The 20,101-nt window shown below is 43.7% G+C and overlaps 1 protein-coding gene across 13 annotated transcripts in view; it reads right to left on the reverse strand.

Annotated features, from left to right (window-relative positions):
- Positions 1–337: 337 nt before the first annotated feature.
- LOC117258915 (IQ motif and SEC7 domain-containing protein 1-like) overlaps positions 338–20,101 on the reverse strand; it is a 133,368-nt gene continuing 113,604 nt past the window's right edge. For 11 of the 13 annotated variants that reach the window (XM_033630147.2, XM_033630148.2, XM_033630146.2 and 8 more), the window contains 12 exons: positions 18,143–19,422; positions 17,093–17,254; positions 16,639–16,761; positions 16,076–16,242; positions 14,088–14,227; positions 12,996–13,025; positions 11,309–11,434; positions 9,342–9,441; positions 8,939–9,100; positions 8,401–8,577; positions 5,390–5,439; positions 338–4,062 (listed from right to left, as the gene is read on the reverse strand). In XM_033630147.2, the coding sequence (XP_033486038.1) occupies positions 3,532–4,062; positions 5,390–5,439; positions 8,401–8,577; positions 8,939–9,100; positions 9,342–9,441; positions 11,309–11,434; positions 12,996–13,025; positions 14,088–14,227; positions 16,076–16,242; positions 16,639–16,761; positions 17,093–17,254; positions 18,143–19,422 (3,048 nt within the window). In that variant the 3' untranslated portion in view covers positions 338–3,531. The remainder of the gene's footprint in view (positions 4,063–5,389; positions 5,440–8,400; positions 8,578–8,938; positions 9,101–9,341; positions 9,442–11,308; positions 11,435–12,995; positions 13,026–14,087; positions 14,228–16,075; positions 16,243–16,638; positions 16,762–17,092; positions 17,255–18,142; positions 19,423–20,101) is intronic. The other 2 variants (XM_033630156.2, XM_078169914.1) reach the window with 1 other exon arrangement.

Raw genomic sequence — 20,101 nt, forward strand, 5'->3', positions numbered from 1 at the left:
CAGCTGCAGAGAGGTGGTTTAAAGCTGAGCTATAGGAGTATGCACACTCACTTCCACAGGCTGAGGAGCTGTGTAGCAGGCACACTTTTCACCCATAGGTGGTGTCATGGCACAGATTTTCATTTTCACTTTATAGCACTTTAATGCATGCCCTCTAGTGGAAATGCTGCAACACTAAGTAATGGAAAGTAATGCTGGAGCCTGGAAGTGGAAAATACGGGAGCCTACAGATAAAAGCCTAATGTAAAATGCATTAAATAAAAAGGAGGAAAAAGGAGTTTAATTTCCCTTTGATTCACTCTGACAGCTGGCTTGGTAAGAAAGAACAACACGTGCGTACCATAAGTCATATATTCGTTTATTTTGCGTTCTCAACATTGTCACAGTTGAAGTTTTACAATAACTGGGGTCTCACTACTCACTGTACAAACAGAATGCACATATAAATGAGGCCATTCTTGTCTTTTCCTTTTTTTGTTTTGTTTTTTAAATGTGTCTCACACCAGACTGAACAGCTTGCAGCAGGATGTGTGTATGTTTGTCTGTGTGTGTGTTGCATGTATGAAAAGAGAGCCGGATGTAGATGGCAGCGAACTTTCTTTTAACAGTCTGTTTTTTTGATTTCTACAGCAAATGTCAGTTCATGACAGCTGGAGGCAGAGACAGTCGATATGTTCGTGTATCACCCCCTCTAATCCATCTGTGAGGTGATGTATATACATCCTGATCTTAACTGCGGATATCAGAATAGAGTACTGATCCTATACACATTATGTACAGCTGCTATAACCCCCCGTCTTGGTCCCTTTACAGCTTCTTAAAGATAAACCCCTCCTTCCGAGCAGTTCATCAGCTTGCTCACCAAAAAAAAAAAAAAAAGAAGAATCCCATATTTACACAATGAAAGCCCTCGGCAACAGAAGTGCAATGTTCTTCAATGTTTGTATTTTACACAATGGCTTTGTTGATGAGATGCATGCTGAGCTTCAATAACTAACATGGAGCAACAAGAACACGTCAACACCAGGATATTCCAAATTAACCAAAACAATTTATAGGCTGATTCTTTTTTCCCCATCAGCTCACAGTGAATAGGACACATGATGATCCATGCAGTGCATTGTTGAGGAGGAGGAGGAGGGTGAGGGTGGGTGGGGGGGGGGGGACGTTCTCACAAAGAATGACCGTAGACATTTGAAGCACTACAACACACACCGAAATAAACAGATTCCTCGGTTTTACATCGTCCCAAGATTTCAGAATTATAGCAAAAAATATAGGAAATCAATGGAAAGACACATTCAACTGATCATTAACATCCCGTGACGTGATATGTCTGTCATCTGTTTCCTTGTTGCTTCACATGAGGAGAAATGTGTGAGAGTAAGCCTGACTTATGGCAATGGTTTTTTCTCTGTGAATGTTAAAATACATTTACAACCTGAATATCGGGACAAACAGTTTACTGTCACTAATTTACACACTAGAATAGACTCTTATTTGTAGAATGTAGAAAGTTATTCTTTACATATACCCAGTTCCTTTGTTCAGTTTGCATTTTGTATATTATAACTGCATTTCCTGAAAAAAATGAAAGTGTTCTTTCATATGTGCTTATCCAGCAAAATATTTCTGTTCAGCCCAAAGAGAAGCATATTCCTTTTTATTAAAATATATACACACATTCCTCTTTCCACTGTGAACTGTGTAAGTAAGTATTTATATATTCTTAAATGGAAAAAAAAGTTGTTTTTTTTCACCTGAATCTCATCCTGGTCAACAAAATAACAGACTTCCTCTTTGAGTACAAGTCTGCGCTTTTCCGAACATGATTGCACTTAAACTTGCTATGGTAACACTGATTTGTTATACAATGTGCAGAGGATAGCCTCACATTAATAACATTACATGCAAAAATCACTTACTAGACATTCCACTGAACTCCGAGTCTGTGCCTCTCATACGACCACGAGGACAGCCACACATTAATTTACCGAGAAAGACTCTGACAGGGGTCGAAAACAACAAAAAAAAAAAGGAAATAAATAAATAATGATGCAACATGAAAAGAAAAAACAAATTGGAGGGATACCTTGCTTGTTCTTAATGTACAAAATCAGTACAAAGATATTGCACGTACGATAGAAAAAAAAAAGATGAAAAAAATACTTCACTATGTAAGAACTGATTTTATTTACTCACCTTGTTGGCGAATAAAAAAATGCACTAAACAAGGCAAAAAGAAGAGAAGTGTTTTTTTTTTTTATTTTAAGAGTCAAGAGAGCAGCTGTTGCATATTTTAAAGGCAACAGACTTTACGTGTTTGACGCGCTCTGTGGGTCCATTTGTAACAATCAATCTGAGCCTCCTGCTGTATTTAAAATGTCTTTTCACTCGTCACTTTCTACAGTTAAAGCAGCCACAGTACGAGACGTAAACTGAGATTAGAACAACCGACCGGCCCAGTTTATCATCCGCTGACAGGAGAAGTTTGCTTTGAGGCTTCAGCTGTGACGGCACAGCGTTTTGAGGCCCATATGCAACAGCTGCCACCAGAGGCTCCTTCTGATCCGCTCTAAAAGGCAAAACATATCCAGAATAGATTATAGGCCGGACTGAATGGGAGTTCACTCCTTTCAGATCTACATCCTGTTACCACAGAGTCAGTATAATACTGATAAAATTCATTTTTGCTGATAATAATAATTGTAAGTATAATCTTACAAATTACTTTACGCACAATATACTGTACATGAAGTCTTGACTAAATAGATTATGCATTAATAATTGGCACATTTATTTATGAGAGCTAGGAGACAACACATATAGCTGTCATCTACAGTAAATACAGCACTAGAACTACAATGACTGAGACGGTCGACTCAGTTTGTTTACCTGTCCTTTGATTTAAGTTAGTGTGAAATGATTATAGCTAAGTTCTTCACTACATATGAGCTCTACGGGAGGCGACGACAAATTGCATTCATATGATGGGAGGAGCTGCGAACCAAAAGAGTTGAAAGTCGACTTCCAGGAAAAGGCTGTGCACAAGAAATTACGCCTTTCGTTGTGACGGAGAAAACAGTCAGCCATGTTCTCGTCTCAGGTCGTCTTTCCTCCTGATTATGTGAAGGTAAGACAGGCTTATTGAGGAGGATGAAGCAGTGGGGAGCGGCTCGGTGAGAAAACATTTTCTCATCAGCCGTCACGGCCGGGCGTTGTGTGTGTTTGTGTGTGTGGAAAACATAGAGAATCTTCCTGTACAGAACCCACCCCCACAAAAACCCTGATGGGGCCAGGCCCATGATCAGGCAAACTAGTAAAGGCCCCTGGTGGAAGATTTGAGTCCGATTTCCATCCTGCATATTAGTTGGACCTGGAGGTGAAAAAGGAGACTGCGTGTGACTGGTTTCCATCACAGCAGCGGTAAAACACAGTGGACAGGCCATAGAGTTATGCTGTCAGTCCCTTTGGTGTAAGCAATTGTCCCTCCTTCGGTAAGTCCCCTCCTCGCTCCTCCTCTCTGGAGCATCACACTACGGTGCTGATGCCACTGTGTTTAGGTTTGGGTCCGCCAGGCGCCGAACCCGCTTGCTGACTGTGGTGGTGAGGGGCATGCTGGGAGTGTGAGGCGTGATGGGGATGCTGGCTGTAATGGCTGTGCTGCGAGTGGGGGTGTTGGTGTGCGTGCGAGCCATAGCCCGGGTGCTGGTGGTACTGCGTGTGGGGAGGCGGGTGGTAGTGGTGGTGGTGGTGGTACGGTGGCGGGTTCTGCGGGACTTGGCAGTACTGGGTGTGGTGGCCGTGGTGTGGCACTGGGTGTACTGCTTGTGCTGTGTGGTGCAGGTTGGTCGGGTGGGGCTTGTGGGATATGAGGGTGGGCTGGCCGGGTGCAGGGAAAGGGGAGTGGCCCTGGGATGACGGTTTGCCTCGCTTGCTGCCAAAGAGCGACCCAAGGATGGAAGTGGATGCTGAGTTAGGGATGGGGGGATGGCCGCGGGGTGCGCCCTCACGTGGCGTGGTGGCTCTCCGGCGTGTGTGTGGACTGCTAATGATGGACCCCTGCAGGCGGGAAGAAAAGGCAACAGCATGTCCGTCAGACACTGTGCACAACAGCTACTAATCTACAGCTACAAGGCACCAGCAGGATGGATTCACAGTTTTCTTATTTAAGATAAACAAGTAGCAAAATGTTATAGGGCATGCAAATGAGAAACTAAAAATGTTGTCATGGTGAGGCAGCAGCAACACGAGGAATATATTCAGCTTCGAGATGAAGGGAGCCTGTTTTCAAAGGAGCTAACCGGCTTGAGACAGTAAATCTGCAACAAGAGTAATTACATAAACACCATCAGGAGCATAAATAATGACATTAACACGGGTAGAAAAGACAACAGTTCATCTTCATCGCAGTCAGTGTGCCAAACCCTCTTAAGAGTCACACATGCAACTTGTTATAATAGTTTCCACATGCAGAGGATGTGACAGGCAAACTCAGCATCCACACATTCAACTACAAGTCAGAAGGCAGGAGGAACTAAGCTCTCGTGTGCAGACTTCACAACAGGCCTAGACACTTTCCCTCCCCTCTCTGGGTCCAACACTGCTCACTATCCAGGTCTGAATTCTTCTTCTAAAGAGAGAGAAAACCCCTTTGGCACATGCTTCGTCTAAGCCTGGAGAAAGACCACATGACGTCTTTGAAAAGCAGAATGAAATTTTCAGGGTCCCAGACTTCAACCCAACACATGAACTCATGGACACATGGAATGAGGGAAAGATGAATGAATGAAATCCACATCTTTATAAGTCCGTGTGAAGCCCGTCAGTAGACCTCTGACTAGTTCCTCCCTGAACCTTACAGCATTTAAGAGAAGTTGTGGGATAGGGGGGGGGGGGGGGGGGGGGGGGGGAGAAAAGAAAGACCCGGACAGGGAGAGGGGCTTCAGGAGATGTACAGTTTCCTAGTATCTCACAGAGCTACCACCCTGCCACAGAGGAGAGGAACCAAATGAAAACCGCTTGGATGTGATTGAATGAAAGACAGAGACAGGCGACAAGGGGGGAGGGGAGGGGATCAGAGGAGGGATTAGTAGAGTCATGCTTGTTTGAAGATAAGGTGTATATTGGTCATATAACATGACCAAAACAAGGGAGACCTCTGGCTTCCAAAAAAGGGGGGCAGGATCAGAAGGCAGGCAACCCATGCATGCACACTAACTGAGGCAAGCAGGTTATAAGGCATCCCAGGAAGAAAAATAAATGATCCAAACAAATGGACTGGAGTCTATGAAGCAAAGAAGGTGTAAGACCAAAAATAAATGGTGTGTTTTCACAGTGCACATCATCACATAGAGAGTAGCTTGGATACCAGCTGCTTCCAACTTACTTCCATATTGCTGTCTAGTGATCCTGCACTGCTGCGACGCCCCCGCTTGCCTGCCCGAGACATGCAATACCACAGATTAGAGATCGACAGCACTCCTGGATCGACTACAGACGTTTAGGCCGCCCACCAGTCCCGAAAGGGGGGCAGTGCAGTGGATTGTGACTGTGAGTAAGGTCCAAATATGGGCGGGAAGGGGAGAGCGCGTTCAGGCGTTCAGGGTGGTGGGTGACAGGTGGTGCTGTGGCTAGCTGGGTAGTGAATTCACATCTTCACTCAGGCTGAAAGCTGCATTTGAATTTCAGTGATTTCAGTTTTTTTAAAAACGCACTTTGAGCTGCTTAAAATTTTGAATGCATTTCTATAAACATGGACTCATCAGGGCAAATGTCCACAGTGAAGTTTTACAGGCTACGTCTTGATGCCGAAACCAAAATTTTCCCAGATTTTTTTTTTTTTTTTTTTTTTTTTACAAAATATGACAACTTGTTAATGTTGCTGTTGTCACAAGATGTAGATTTTCAAAAGGGTCAAGGTTGGCGAAAAGCCAGTCTCAGTGACAGTCACGAAGGAGGAGACACATCAAAAGCAATACAGTGGTTGTTGCACATGGGATGTACAGGCATATACAGGTCTGAGGGCGAACAGAGCACTTCTCGCCGTTGTTAGGCACACTCAGCCAATGATACATGACCAATAATCACACATAAACAGGAGAATACCTGATGTGTATGGAAATAACACAGTAAATACACATGAAATGGGAGTATGGCAGGAAAGGAAAAAGAAAACACTTAACAAAAATGACCCCACTAACATGCCACGTCCTGCATCGAAGAACACAGGAGACAGGAGGGACTTCTAGAGGCTTCTTCGCTGACTGACCTATCATTCCCCATTGTGGTAGTGATCATAGGAACAAAGCGTATCGTATTACCAACAGTGAGGCAGACCCCTGACTGGATTTCATTTTGTTATCAAGTTAATCACCCGATAACTTCACATAGCTGTTATCTGTAATGAATGAAATGTATTCTTGAGGGAATCAGAGCGGCTGTGCTAAACACTGATATTCATGGATGTGAAATGACTGTTAACGCCACGACTGGAGCTAAATCTTGATCTTGTTACACATCAGCACTGATTTCTCTTGTTCACAAATATACGTGAGAGGAAATGGCCAATGACGTTTGAATCAAAACAGAAGATTATCATGAAATGTCTTTGGATAAAACAAACTGAGGGGTGCAAAAGTGCTAGGTAAAAAAAAGAAAGAAAGAAGAAAAAGTGACGATTAAAAACATGAATGGAAATGTTCAGAAATCATCCAGATGATCAGGGGGTGAGAACTGCCCGTCAATTTCATTCATCACTGAGAAGACAAAACTGCATTTCTAAACAATGAACCTCTTCTCAAATAGGTCTGTGTTCAGTCTTTGGATTGTGAGAAGGTGGAGCACACCTTGAGTCTCTCTAGAATAAAGTACGCTGAGGTTAAAAATTGAAGGACACACCGCTCAGACCAAACTATTCAATCATGAGTGAGTTAGTGGATATAAAGGGTAACTCCTGTATTTTTCAACCTGGATCCTATTTGCCCATGTCTTAGTGTCTAATTGAGGGAACAACAACTTTTGAAACAGGTCCAGTATTGACAGAGAGCGCTACAGGCTAGGCTGTAACCACCACAGACTTGTGCGCACCGTCAATTTACATCCATTAAAAGTGCTTTTTTTTTTGCCATTGACAGGCTCAGATTGTTACTAAGAGTGTCAAACAACATTGCAGAAAAGACTTATCGCAGGAAGAAAACAGTGGAAATCACTTTCTGTGCACACCAAACTACTACCAATACTCCTCCCTCCAGCTCTCACTAGCATTTCCAGCATTGTCTTCCTGTAACACGCCTCCACTCAGAAGGTAAGGAACACTCTCAGGGGGGTTGCACGTGCTCTGTAATAGGACCCAGCTAATAAAAAGCAGGAGGCTGGAGTTTCAGGGGAGTTCAGTTATGGTCACACCTTGAAACAGAGAACTACCAGTGTGCAGAGCTGCCGGGCTCCATGACTTTAAAGGCTCAGACACACCAAACCGGCTTTCGAGAGCTAGTGGCAACGAAGGCCCCCTGCTGCACATGAACACACCGCAAAGACTACAGCCGACGGCCAACCAGCACGTATGTTCTCCGCCTGCGTGAGAGACAATAAATCTCCATAGCAGCAGACAGTGGTAGTCTGTAATCGTCACTCAAAAAGGGAAACCGGAAAACTGTCTTGATGCTAGTTAGCCAGTTAGCACGTTAGCAACCCAATGTTGGAAGACAAGAGCACATTTAGTTAGCGCCAGTCCTCCCTTCTGTTTTTCGTCTCATGTGTGGAGTCGAACTGCCAATCAGAGTGATTTAATTCATAGACGGGCTCTGCATTGATTCAACATAATGAATCCGTGGGAGAAAAGCACACTAGCCCCAAGAAGGTCCAACAGTTCAGGATAAACTGTATAGACCAGGGCGGCAGACGCTTACCAACGGTCCAACTTGTCCGACTGCATAACTGGGCGTTCTGCTCACTTTTTGTGGTTCAGCTACTCGGCCAACCTTACAAAAACATTTCATTTCTCTGAAGGGTACTTTCCGTAATGTTTTCATACACTCATAATAACAATCTGAGCCTGTCAGTCGACGTTTTAGCGGACGTAAATTGACGGAGTGCACACACCCTGAGTGGTCACACTGTGGCCTGATTCCAGTACTCTCTCTCAGTACCTGGCCAATTTAAAAAATTGTTGTTCCCACGAGTCACTCAGATACTAAAACACGGGAGAAAAGGGTCCAGGTTGAAAAGTACCGGAGATGCCCTTTAAAGGGGAGAAGTCCAAAATCAATGTATGGTGCTGTGAAACAACATTTTGCTATTTTTTTATCCCCTTGACATCATCACAGAGAGGCGGATGACCAAAGGAGAGTACTTTTCCATTAAAGAACCGGCTGGTAAAAACAGACGTTTTGGCTGTACCTGCTTCGGAGAGGTCTCGCAGGGAGCTGCTGAGGGCGCTCCTCTTCAGGCCCTCGCCCATGGCATAGGTGTCATCCAGACTGGCGCGGTTCATGTTCCCGTTGCCAGCTTCCTTCTTCAGACCGGAGCTCTGGGACATGCTGGGCCTCACCACCCCCTTCTGCTTCTCCAGCTCGGCTGCAGGAGAGGAGCCAAGGAAAGACTGAGGTAAGTGGCAGTGGTTTTACATCTCAGTCCAGGGAATGACTTTATAACTTCTCTGTAATGTATTCAGCCACCTTTCACTGTCTGAAACTCACAAACGTCCGCTGTTGACTTACATAATTTTCAGCATCCTGTTTTTGTTTGTCATGACGCAATTGCTTTTTGAATGTCAAGAAGAAACACCCCTCTCCCTTCTGTTTGCCATCCTGTGAACTCTGTAAACATTCTCCCTCGTAAAGTGCCACAGTTGAGTAATGAGGACCATGCCCTGTTTCTACTTTACACAGCCTGAGGTAGACAGAGGGGGGATGGGAGGGAGAAAAAGGCAGCTCACACTCTATTCTGTATTTCTCCATTTCCTGGACCTCGGCAATGGACTCTCGTAGGTCGTCTGTGAACTTCTTGCGGTCCTGGGGGTTGGGCGCATTAAAGTTGATGAGGACTTTGATGTCTGCACCTGGTATTGCTGATGTAAGTCTGATTCCATTTGGGTAATCTGGGGCAGCGACAAAGAGAGGGAGAGGCATTTACACAAGGGCCATTGATCAAAACCAAGTTAAAACACATTGGGCGAAATCTGTGTGAAGCTTGGAGAGTATAAACAATGTCACAGCCCATTGGTTCGACCTCCTGTTTCTGCTGGATGTGTTACTGTGCTGAATCAAATCCTGTGATGTAAACACTGTCGGCGAACACACCACAGGGATAAAGATGGGATAAAAGGAAGTGCCACTCACACTGATTTTCAAACAGCATGACTTGCATCCCATACAGAGAGAAGGACTGTCTGAAGCTGTACGTCACAGAGTTCTTCTTTTTCTGGAAGATCTTAGTTACCTGGAATCACACAGAGATTATTTTAAGGGTTGGTCTAATGAGGGGAGGGGAGAGGAGAGGAGAGGAGAAGAAATGAGAGGAGAGGAGAGGAGAGGAGAGGAGAGGAGAAAAGAGATAAGAGGGGAGGAGATGAGAGAAAAAAGGAGAAAGAAAAAGATGAGAGGGGAGGGATGAAGCGAGATGAGAAAAGAGGGGATAAGAGAAAACAGAGGGGGGCAAAGGGAAGATGGTAAAGAGAAGGGGGGAAGAAGAGAGAAAAGAGGAGAGTGTAGGAGAGGAGACAAGAGGAGGGGGGAGAGAAACGAGGAGACAAGGGAAAAGGGGACAAAAAGCAGACAAATGAGGAGAGGAAACAAGGAAAAAGAGGAGAGAAACAAGGAAAGGAAACAATGGAAAAGAGGAGACAAATGAGTAGAGGAGACAAGGGAAAAGAGGAGCGGAACAAGGAGAGGAGACAAGGAAAAGAGGAGACAAACGAGGAGAGAAGACAAGGGAAAAGAGCAGACAAATAAGGAGAAAAGACCAGGGAAAAGAGGAGACAAATGAGGAGAGGAGACAAGGGAAAAGAGGAGAGAAATGAGGACAGGAAACAAGGGAAAGGAGGAGAGAAACGAGGAGAGGAGACAAGGGAAAAGAGCAGACAAATTAGGAGAGGAGACAAGGGAAAAGAGGAAACAAATGAGGAGTGGAGACAAGGAAAAAGAGGAGAGAAACAAGGAAAGGAAACAATGGAAAAGAGAAGACAAATGAGTAGAGGAGACAAGGGAAAAGAGGAGCGGAACAAGGAGAGGAGACAAGGAAAAGAGGAGACAAACGAGGAGAGAAGACAAGGGAAAAGAGCAGACAAATAAGGAGAAAAGACCAGGGAAAAGAGGAGACAAATGAGGAGAGGAGACAAGGGAAAAGAGGAGACAAATGAGGACAGGAAACAAGGGAAAGGAGGAGAGAAACAAGGAGAGGAGACAAGGGAAAAGAGCAGACAAATTAGGAGAGGAGACAAGGGAAAAGAGGAGAGAAACAAGGAAAGGAAACAACAGAAAAGAGGAGACAAATGAGTAGGGGAGACAAGGGAAAGAGGAGAGAAACGAGAAAAGGAGACAAGGTAAAAGAGGACAGAAACAAGGAGAGGAAACAAGGGAAAAGAGGAGAGAAACAAGGAGAGGAGACAAGGGAAAAGAGGAGAAAAGAGAAACGAGGAGAGGGGCAAAAAAGAAGATGAAAGAAAAGAGAGGAGTAGAGGAGAGAAAAGAGGAGAAAATAAAGAAGAAAAGAGAAGGGGGAAGAGGAGCAGGGGCAGAGCCAAATGTAAAAATTCAGGGTTCAGCTCAAACCTAAGGAGGTCCAGGTACATGTTCCCCCATGGAGATCATTTACCCATTTTACAGCAGCTGTATGCACTATTTTTTAACACCTAATAATCTGTACATCATTTGAAAAAACATAATAGTTGCAGAGGAAAGAAATCATCTTGTAGCACCTCCACCCTATTTTCCATTTAATTGTTCTCCAACTGTCTTCATTACTCTGAAACCAGAGCACAACAAATGTTGACGATGACTAATTTTCACTCCTGCCACCTAGACAGAGGCCAAAATTGTCTGAAGTTATTATTTTTAAGTTGCATAACATAAGTAGTGTAGGAATCTGCTAATCTTGAAACCTATTTTTGTTACACTATTCTGAAGTTGAGTTCACAGACTTAATGTTTAGCAGACAAACCTGCCACATTTAAATACATGCTGTAATAATCTGACACGAAATTGAAGGTATATTAAAAATTTAAAAGATTTGAGAGGAGAGGAGAGGAGAGGAGAGGAGAGGAGAGGAGAGGAGAGGAGAGAATGAGAGGACAGCAGAGGGCTTTTACCACGAGGAGGTCGTTGAACAGGAAGATCTCCCGCTGATGCAGACCAAGCTTCTGCAGCTTGTTGGGATCTGGCACTTCAAACAGACGGCAGTAACACACCAGCCGGCGATGGGGCAGCGACAGCACCTACAGGGCAGAAAAAAAGAGGCACAGATACCGACACTTCAGAGGTCATTATGGCCACAGTCCAAAAGGTAATAAGGAACAGAAGTCACCTCTTCCTCTGAGCTGAATTTAAAGAAGGTGCAGCTGAAGGATGACTGATCTGCTCCTGCTAAGTGTTTTGCATTCCTCACGGCATTCACAATGATGTGTGGAGAGACGAGATGTGTGGATGTGCAACTAATGATTGTTTTAATCATTGATTAGTCTTGTTCAGGTTTTTAAATTGACAGAAAATAGTGGAAAAATCCTGTTACAATTAGCTTTAAGTCTTTAAATGGCTTGTTTATTATGGCTTGTAATTATAAGTTTATTGTCTGATGAGAGGACATATTCCCATGAATACTATGAATTATGGGAACTGTAGTTTACTTTGATCCCACATATACTAAACTACTAAATTCTATCATGGGAACGTTAATTTACCTTCGCCCAATATTCATTGTAACTGAATGGAGCTTGAATGCATCACAATGTAACTCAATGCAACCTCTATTAGCTGTTAGTACAGGCTACCAGCTGCTAACAGCAAACATCAACTAGCCTCCAGACGATTTTGACACGGATTTGTTGTTTACAATATAACATTAACAGGGAAACAACAGGGTGTGTCCCCTGACATGTCAATATTGAGTTTACTACATCCTTTCTCTCTGAACGCGCCTCAGGGAAGATCTCTGTTTTCTATTGTCCTTGGGACAACGGGAAGTTACTCTCAAGCCGTGCTTTTAGCCTGTGCAAAACTGATGTGACACAACAGAAAAACATCGGCCACTGGTGAATGCCATCTTGTTTGCTGATGGGGCGATGGCAGTCAACAAGATGAATATCGGCTGATGCTGATGTTCAGCCGGTAGATTGGTGCATCCCTAGTAGATGTTGTGTTTGTTGTCATTTTAGTACATATCAGTTGTATTTCACCTGTGATATTAACTGGTGACATAGCATAAAGTGTAGAAATTGTTGCTATGGTTACCTTCATTTTTATATAAAATCCCTTATGGTCTGTTGTAACCTCTTAAACTGTTAACCTGAACTTTAAAGAGTCTTTACAGATGAGAAAACAGGTCCAAAACAAGTATTTACCATGGCAGCGCCACTGCATAAATTAGCATTAATACATTACAAACTACACTAATGTATTCCTCCCATAAAGATTAAAACGAATAATCTCCATATAAATGGCGGATCTACAGTATATTCTGTGACTGAGAGGCATGTGCGTGCCATGCACCCTGCGGTGGTGCACACCCTGCTGAGCACTGAATCTGTAAACACTGCAGCTCAGTGCCACCCAACAATTTATGTCTGTCGATTCTGTCTCTGGGGTGCGGCAGCGACAGATGAGATGCTTCAGGGGGTGAAAGTTTCTGCCTCTTCAGGTAATCTGACTCTTAAACTACCTGTTTGATGCGCGCTAACTGCAATGTCCAGGGACAGGGACAGGAAGCGGTGCACATAGAGTGAAATAATGAATGAAAAATGATCTTCTATAGTATGATTTATGGATATTTGGTCTACTTACACATCCCAGGCCGTGGTGGAGTGATCCAATCTGAAAAGAGAGGACAAAGATGATGTTATATGCAGCTGTTATGTTAGGATTATGAACACTTTTGCCTCTTGACATGAAAATGGAATCTCTCCTGCTTATTAATGAGCCTGTGTAAGGATTCACCCTTGCAGTGAACACCTATAGCCTTTTAAAGTGGCCATGAAGATACATGCACCTCTTGGGTACAGGGTGGGGATCTTTCTCTACAGCCGGACTCCAGGGAGTCTGTAATGATGTTGGAATGAAAACAGATCTTTCCCTGGCAGCCCACTCTGTGCAGCACTAGTGGACCTGATTATTATGGCGAGGAATTCCAATGTGGTTTTCATGTTAAAGTGTTTCACAGAGTGTCCTCCGAGCTTTTAATTCTGCGGCTAAATGGTGACGAGGGATCATTTTTCAACACGCACAGTTATTACTGGCAGAGCAGAAGAGACTCCATCCCACCGGAAACTGACTGAAACAAAGTCCTCCATGCAAGACAAGCGACTCCCCGAGGCTGCATAGGTTAATCACACTTTTAACCTTCACACATGAAAGAGACGTCATTGCCTGCAGAATAATGCAGAGACGCTGCTCTCCCTGCTCCTGAGGGGCCGGAGCACAGTCAGAACTAAATTTGATAATAGCTCTGCTTCAGTATTCATACATAGAAACAAACCGACTAATGATGAGTGAATCAGGGGATTATCGTAACGTATGGCACCATATTAACTGCTGGATTCAACCACCTCTCCCTCTAGAGCAATAATGTGCAACGATGGCAGGAAGCGGCCATCTTTCATCAGACTGCAGCACTGGGTGACACCTCTCAAGGGCTTCGGGTGTTAGAATCACCAGCGTGAAGGTCTAAACCCAGGCATGTGTCCCCCCCCTTCACACAACTACACCCAAAGGTACAAAAGACTTTCTAAATCTGTTCTTTCTTTGACCTAAACTCTGATTAAAGAATAACCAGCGATGTCTACATCTTACAGGCCAAATGCGCCTCACAGATTGATGCCATGCCTAAAACTTATATTATATTTCACTGAACTTTGTAGATAATAAAACAGTACTTACTGGTTTCTTTCCCACAATGAGCTTCTCAACCTTCTGCACCTGTGAGACGTGGTCTTCATTGGTCTTGAGCTCTCGCTTACGGATCCTCTCGTAGATGCCGACCAGAGTCTCCCGAGGGATGTCCTCCCCGTCATCCACACCTGGCACACAGAGCAGAGCACAGTTATTATACACTATACAGTAAAACTGAAGGCTTTTATTAAAAGGAAGGATTTTATTTGATGTGATAAGAGGGAGGGGAGAAATGAATATCTCTTCTAATATGACAAGAACATGATATATATCAGAGGTGTGGCCTCGAGTCATATGACTCGGACTTGAGTCAGACTGAAGTCACAAATACATGACTTTAGAATCGACAAAATCAAAACAGACTCGCAACCCGTCTTAAATTTTAACACCAATGACTCATGATTTCATTTGGACTTGAAAGTACTTGATACCTTCCCCCCAAGCACAAAGACTTGAAAGAATGTTATTTAAAAAGTCTGTTGCATATCAATTAATTTCCCTTCATTCACAAAATGTCAAAAATTATTTAACCTTTATTTAAGTCCCTTGAGATGGTAATCTCTTCTCTGAAAGCAAAGCAGTAGCAAATCTCAGTTACATGGACGTTTAACATGGCTTTAAATGTCTAGTGCTAATCATTGACAGCAAGTCGATACTTGATTCCCTGGATCCACTTTGACCCAGTGTGACAGCATCCAGTCACGCTGCAGGAGAAAACCATGCAGCACTAACGCTACATTGCTGAGCGCCACTTGGGAGAAAGAATTCCAAAGATAATTTCGTTCGCCTACAAAACAAAACTATGCCACACTTTTGTGCCAAAAACAAAACACTTGCCTGGGGACTGCAGTTGGAAACTAGCTACTCAGCTAAAACTGGCACATTTACAGAAATGTTCATTAATGTGCACTATCCCTGTACAAATAAACAAATAAATGAAATGAAAATGAAAATGAAAATGAAAATGTGGTGGTCAACAAAAAAAGGATATGCTGTGCAAAACCTGACAAGGACAGGTCGGAAACATACAAAATTTATTCTGTTGTGGCGCTGCTTTTTTAAGATTAAGCTCAGCAGAACTCGTTTGAACAAATAAATACAAATTTTAAAAAGCATTTATGGATCTTGTAAATTTAATATTCCATTTCTCTGTTGTTAAAATGGCACTGCATTTTGTAAAGAGCAAATTATGACTTGTTTATGACTCAAAGTTTAGGACAGTGGTTCTCAAATGGTGTGCTGTGATGCCAATCCAGGTATGCCGTGGGATTTTGTGATAACCACACATACAGTAATTACTGCAATATTCAACTGAGCCTATACAAAACGTTATGAATGAATTTTAAATTGACTGTATCAGTGTGTTGTGCATACCCATTCCCTAATAAATTTAATTTAACCTTGATGGGGGACCTACTTGTCACCGTTCGTGCGTGGCAATTTTATGTGTGTGACACATCAAAAGCCTTGATTGGCAGCCAGTGTGAAGGATGATAACATTTAAAAGGAGAAAGCTGTGAGCGGGACAATAGGTTGCTTTATAGTACAGAGTAAATTACAACAAATCACCAGCGAAGACGACCTACCACTGAAAGAAAAGAGTCAGTAGACAGTATCACGAAAGCTACCTGTCTTCTTTTTCTTATTTTTATTGCCTTATGTTGTGATAAGAGAGATAACACACGTTATAGAAGCTGTTGTGCACAGATATAAATATGGGTGTGCCTTGAGATTTTGGCTTGCCTCTGCGTTAGGACTTGGGTCTTGACTTTGACTTGTCAGGCTTGACTTTGGACTTGAAACGTGCTTGTGACGTGCCAAACAATAGCTCGGTCTCACATCTAATATAAACTTCAAACCACGCCCAAGGGTGTACTATGCATGTGACACATTTTATAATGTGAGTAAATGTGTGTTCACAAATACTGCGGTGGTGCATCCTTGTGCATGATTACGTCACTCATTAGTTATGTTACCTCTTAAATTCTTGATAAAGTCCTCCAGCTTCATCTTCCTCTCGGGTTTCACGTTGGGGCTGTACATGTCAGTGTTGAGGAGGATGATGGCGAACGCCAGGATGAAGATGGTGTCAGGGTTCCTGAACTGCCGCACCACTGTAGGGTTACAGATGCAGTAGCGCTGGCTGGAGACATGAGACAGGAGAACAATGTCACCCATCTCAACTTACGGCCAAACTCAGGTTACAACACACACACACACACACACACACACACACAGTTCTGCTCATAGTGAGGAAACATTTTCAACACTGCAAGAAGAAAACAGAAGTTAACACCAGAGCTGCTTCTCTTATGTAACAATGATTATCTACTTAACGCAGCTGTGGGGAAACGCAGCAGCAATGGCTTTTCAAAAATCAATAAAAGGCTACATTAAAAATGCTTCTAGAATTACGATCACAAAGCATCATCACATGTCGTATTTTAGGGATGTGTAAATATGTGTTCACTGTTTTCCTGGGCAATTATATGTCTTTGTTTGTTGTGTTTAAATGCTACATGTCAGTGTTTGATCTAACCTGAAGGCTTCAATGAGCCGCTCCACCTTCTGGGCTTCACCCTGAACACGGATGTGGTTCTGAAATTTCCTGAGAGCCTCGTCCAGCTCCATGCCCTGGAAGTCCATTTCATCCACCACACAGCTGGGGACAGACGTAGACAGAGAAATTAAACACAAACATGGCAACAGTTTCTGTGATCATCACCAATTCCTTTGTATGTTAGAGGGCTAAACTGGCCTTAATCCTATCATGGAGATGTTTATAAAAGAGGATGTTAAAGTGGATTTATGTGCATATTTGTGCCAAGAGTAATTATTATTAATGAGTTGGGTTTTAAGGAGTTTCTGTGCCACGTTTGGACAAGGATCCTGGACTTCAGTATATTTCCACAAATTTTCATTTCACACAATTTTATCTTTCCTTTACTCGCTTTCATCTAGTCATAGTTAGGTTTAGGGAAAATCATACTTACTCCAAGACATCTCTGTTGAACTGCTTCTGTCGATTGCCGAGGAATTCTCCAATCATCTGCCGGCTCAGCCCCTTCCTCTGCAGCAGGAAGTGAGCCACACCAACCGGTGTGTCAGGGATGAATCCCCTCTCAGTCAGGTACTGGATGCCCTTCTCTGGCTTCCTGATAAATCCACATTTAGATGCAGTTAAGTTTAAAATATATCAATTGCTCGCCCTGTGTGGCCTTGAATTCTTGAAGAAAAATGTGTTATTCTTGCATGCCTTCATGGTGAACGAAGAATCCAAAAACTCGAAAAAAAAATCGTAATAAATTGAAGTAAAAAGGGGGACTGTATTTAACCACAAAGCTATATTAAAACATCGTTTGCAAACTCTCACACAGCTTGTGCAGTAGAATAAAAGTCTCATTTATCCAGTCGTATGCTCAATACTTCCCAAACAGACAGCCCTTTCTGAGAGGAAACTGAACTACAGGTGAACCTTATCTATGCTCTCTTCAAAGCCAGACTCCATTGACATAAACAGTAATTTTACCTCACTGAACACAGGAGCTGCTGGTCTACCACTGCCTTGATCAGTCGTTTGTTTGTGTTATTGTGTGACATTGGTAAATCCGAACTCACCCTTTAAAACACCAATGTCACACAAACTGATTGAGGCAGTGGCAGATCAGCAGCTCCTGTGTTCTGTGATGTAAAATTACTTTTTTTTCATTGGAGTCTGGAGTTATATGAGAGCACAGATAAGTTTCATATTTAGTTGAGTTTCCTATCAGAAAGGGTTGTCTGTTTAAGAAGTACTGAGCATGCATCTGGATAAATGAGACTTGGATTATAGTGCAAAAGTTAATAAATTGTGACCTTCTGTGTAAGTATCTTTTAAAATATATTTGCATTTGACATTAATAGAGCTGATTACAGTTTATAGTACAACACAAGGTGTGTGAATGATGTTCCAAGAGGCTTCTCTAACATCACCTCCATTTATTAAACCCTTAATCCCTGCAAACACTGGTCAAGCACCTGCTCCACCACAGCTGAGTACCTACTTGTTGAAGAGATTCAGGCCGATGCGGTAGTGCCTCTTGCGAATAACATCATTACTGAAGATGGGCGAGTCCCAGCTGTTGCGAGTCTCTTTGTGGTAAGTCTGCTTGCTGAGCGTCTGCTCCCGCAGGCTGTCTCTCGACGAGGACTCCGAGCTGCAGTTGATGGTGTCGTTAGAGTTGGATGTGCTATTGATGCTGTCGTTGTCCCCGTCTGAGAAGTCAGATTCGGACTTGCTCTGTCTGTTGGCCGAGCCGTTGATGGCTAAGTGGCTCTCCAGCTGACGGTGGCGGTGGCGCAGAGGTGCGTCATCGTCACGGGAGGAAGCTCGCGGTGGGGGTCCGTGCGAAATGTGTTTAGGGCTCGCCTGAGATGACGTTACGATGTGGCCATGCGGTTCATACACAGGCGGCCGTTTGACAGAGCTACGCTCAGAGCGGTCGCTGAGCTCTGCAGAGCTGTCACTAGGAGGTTCTATGGTCAACAAAGGAAGATGGTCCATTCTAAGACGCTGCTCTTGGCACTCTAGAGAAGGAGTGCTGCGGCAGCTCGTGTCTGTGTCACGACCCTCATCTTTAGGGTCAATAGGCCAGTAGTCCTGGGAGGAGTTGACTGACCGCAACCGCAAGTCTGATTCTGTGCTGGAGGGCTGGTCCCCTGACCTCGACAGAGCCATAGAGGGGGACATGTCCTCCTCATCGATGAACAGAGTGACATCACTATAGGATGCCAACGTTTCATCGTGCATTCGTCCAGCTGCCCTGCGGTGGGACTTCACCTGATAGGGCACCTCCCTCTCCACCTTAGCACAGCCCATGGACTCAGGGTCAGGACCCTCATCCCCCTGAAGGCTGCGACAGTTCAGTGCATCATCTATCGACTCAGCCAGAGATTTAACCTGCCTGGAAAAGGCGTCCTCCAGCTCTGTGATGGCATCTGTCAGGTCACCCTGCGGGGTTGGGTGAGATGCCATGTTGGCCTGTTGGTGGACCTCTATATCTCCACATTCAGACTGCACCATGGACAGCGGGGTGCCGTCCTCCGTCATGGACACCTGTCTTCCTTCAAAGTAGGAGCTGTGCACTTTCTCAGGGCCCTCAAACGAGAGCTGCATCCTCATGTTGGACAGAACAATGCGTCTGGACATGCGGTTCTCAGACATGGAGCTCCGGAGACGTTCAAAGTTTTTGTTCATCTGATACTGGCGGAAGGCTGTCTGGATGGTGCGCGCCGCATGCCGGGTTATGAATCGTCCACCATATTTACGCTCCAGCATCTCCACCTAGAAGAAAGACGGAGGAAATTAGTTAACTCCACCAACCATTGACCGTTCACATCGTCACTTTACATCCACTAAAAGTGTTTGTTTTTGCCACTGACAGGCTTAGATTGTTATTTTAACTGTCTGACAATAGTATGGAAAGGATCCCTACAGAGATAGACCTTTTTGTTGAAGAGTAAGACCCTTTTTGTTTAACCAGAAACAGCCCGAAATCATCATCCCCAAACCCACCAGACTCCATTGAAATAAACAGTAATGTTATCATCATAAAAACACATTTCATTCAAAGCTGACAAAAACAAAATAAAACACTCAAAAACCATCTTGTTTCATCTTTTCACTTCTCCAACAATCAATGACTCTGGTTATTTTAAATCAACCTTTAATTTGCCCAGTTAGATGTGGAAATATGCTGCCTCTATACATGCTAAAATTACTGTTTATTTAAATGGAGTCTGGTGGAATTGGTGATTTCAGGGCTGTTTCTGGTTAGGATCTCTGTAGGGATCCTTTCCATAAGTCGTCAGGCACTAATAATAACAATCTGAGCATGTCCATGGCAGAAACAAGCACTTCTAGTAGATGTCTATTGATTGATTGCCCCTTGTGGTTACACTGCAGCCTGCTTTGTAGCTGACGGCTGCAGCAGTCTCGCTCAATACTGGACCCATTTCAAAAA

This window comes from Epinephelus lanceolatus, chromosome 8 (genome assembly GCF_041903045.1).
Source record: "Epinephelus lanceolatus isolate andai-2023 chromosome 8, ASM4190304v1, whole genome shotgun sequence".
Classification (NCBI taxonomy): domain Eukaryota; kingdom Metazoa; phylum Chordata; class Actinopteri; order Perciformes; family Serranidae; genus Epinephelus; species Epinephelus lanceolatus.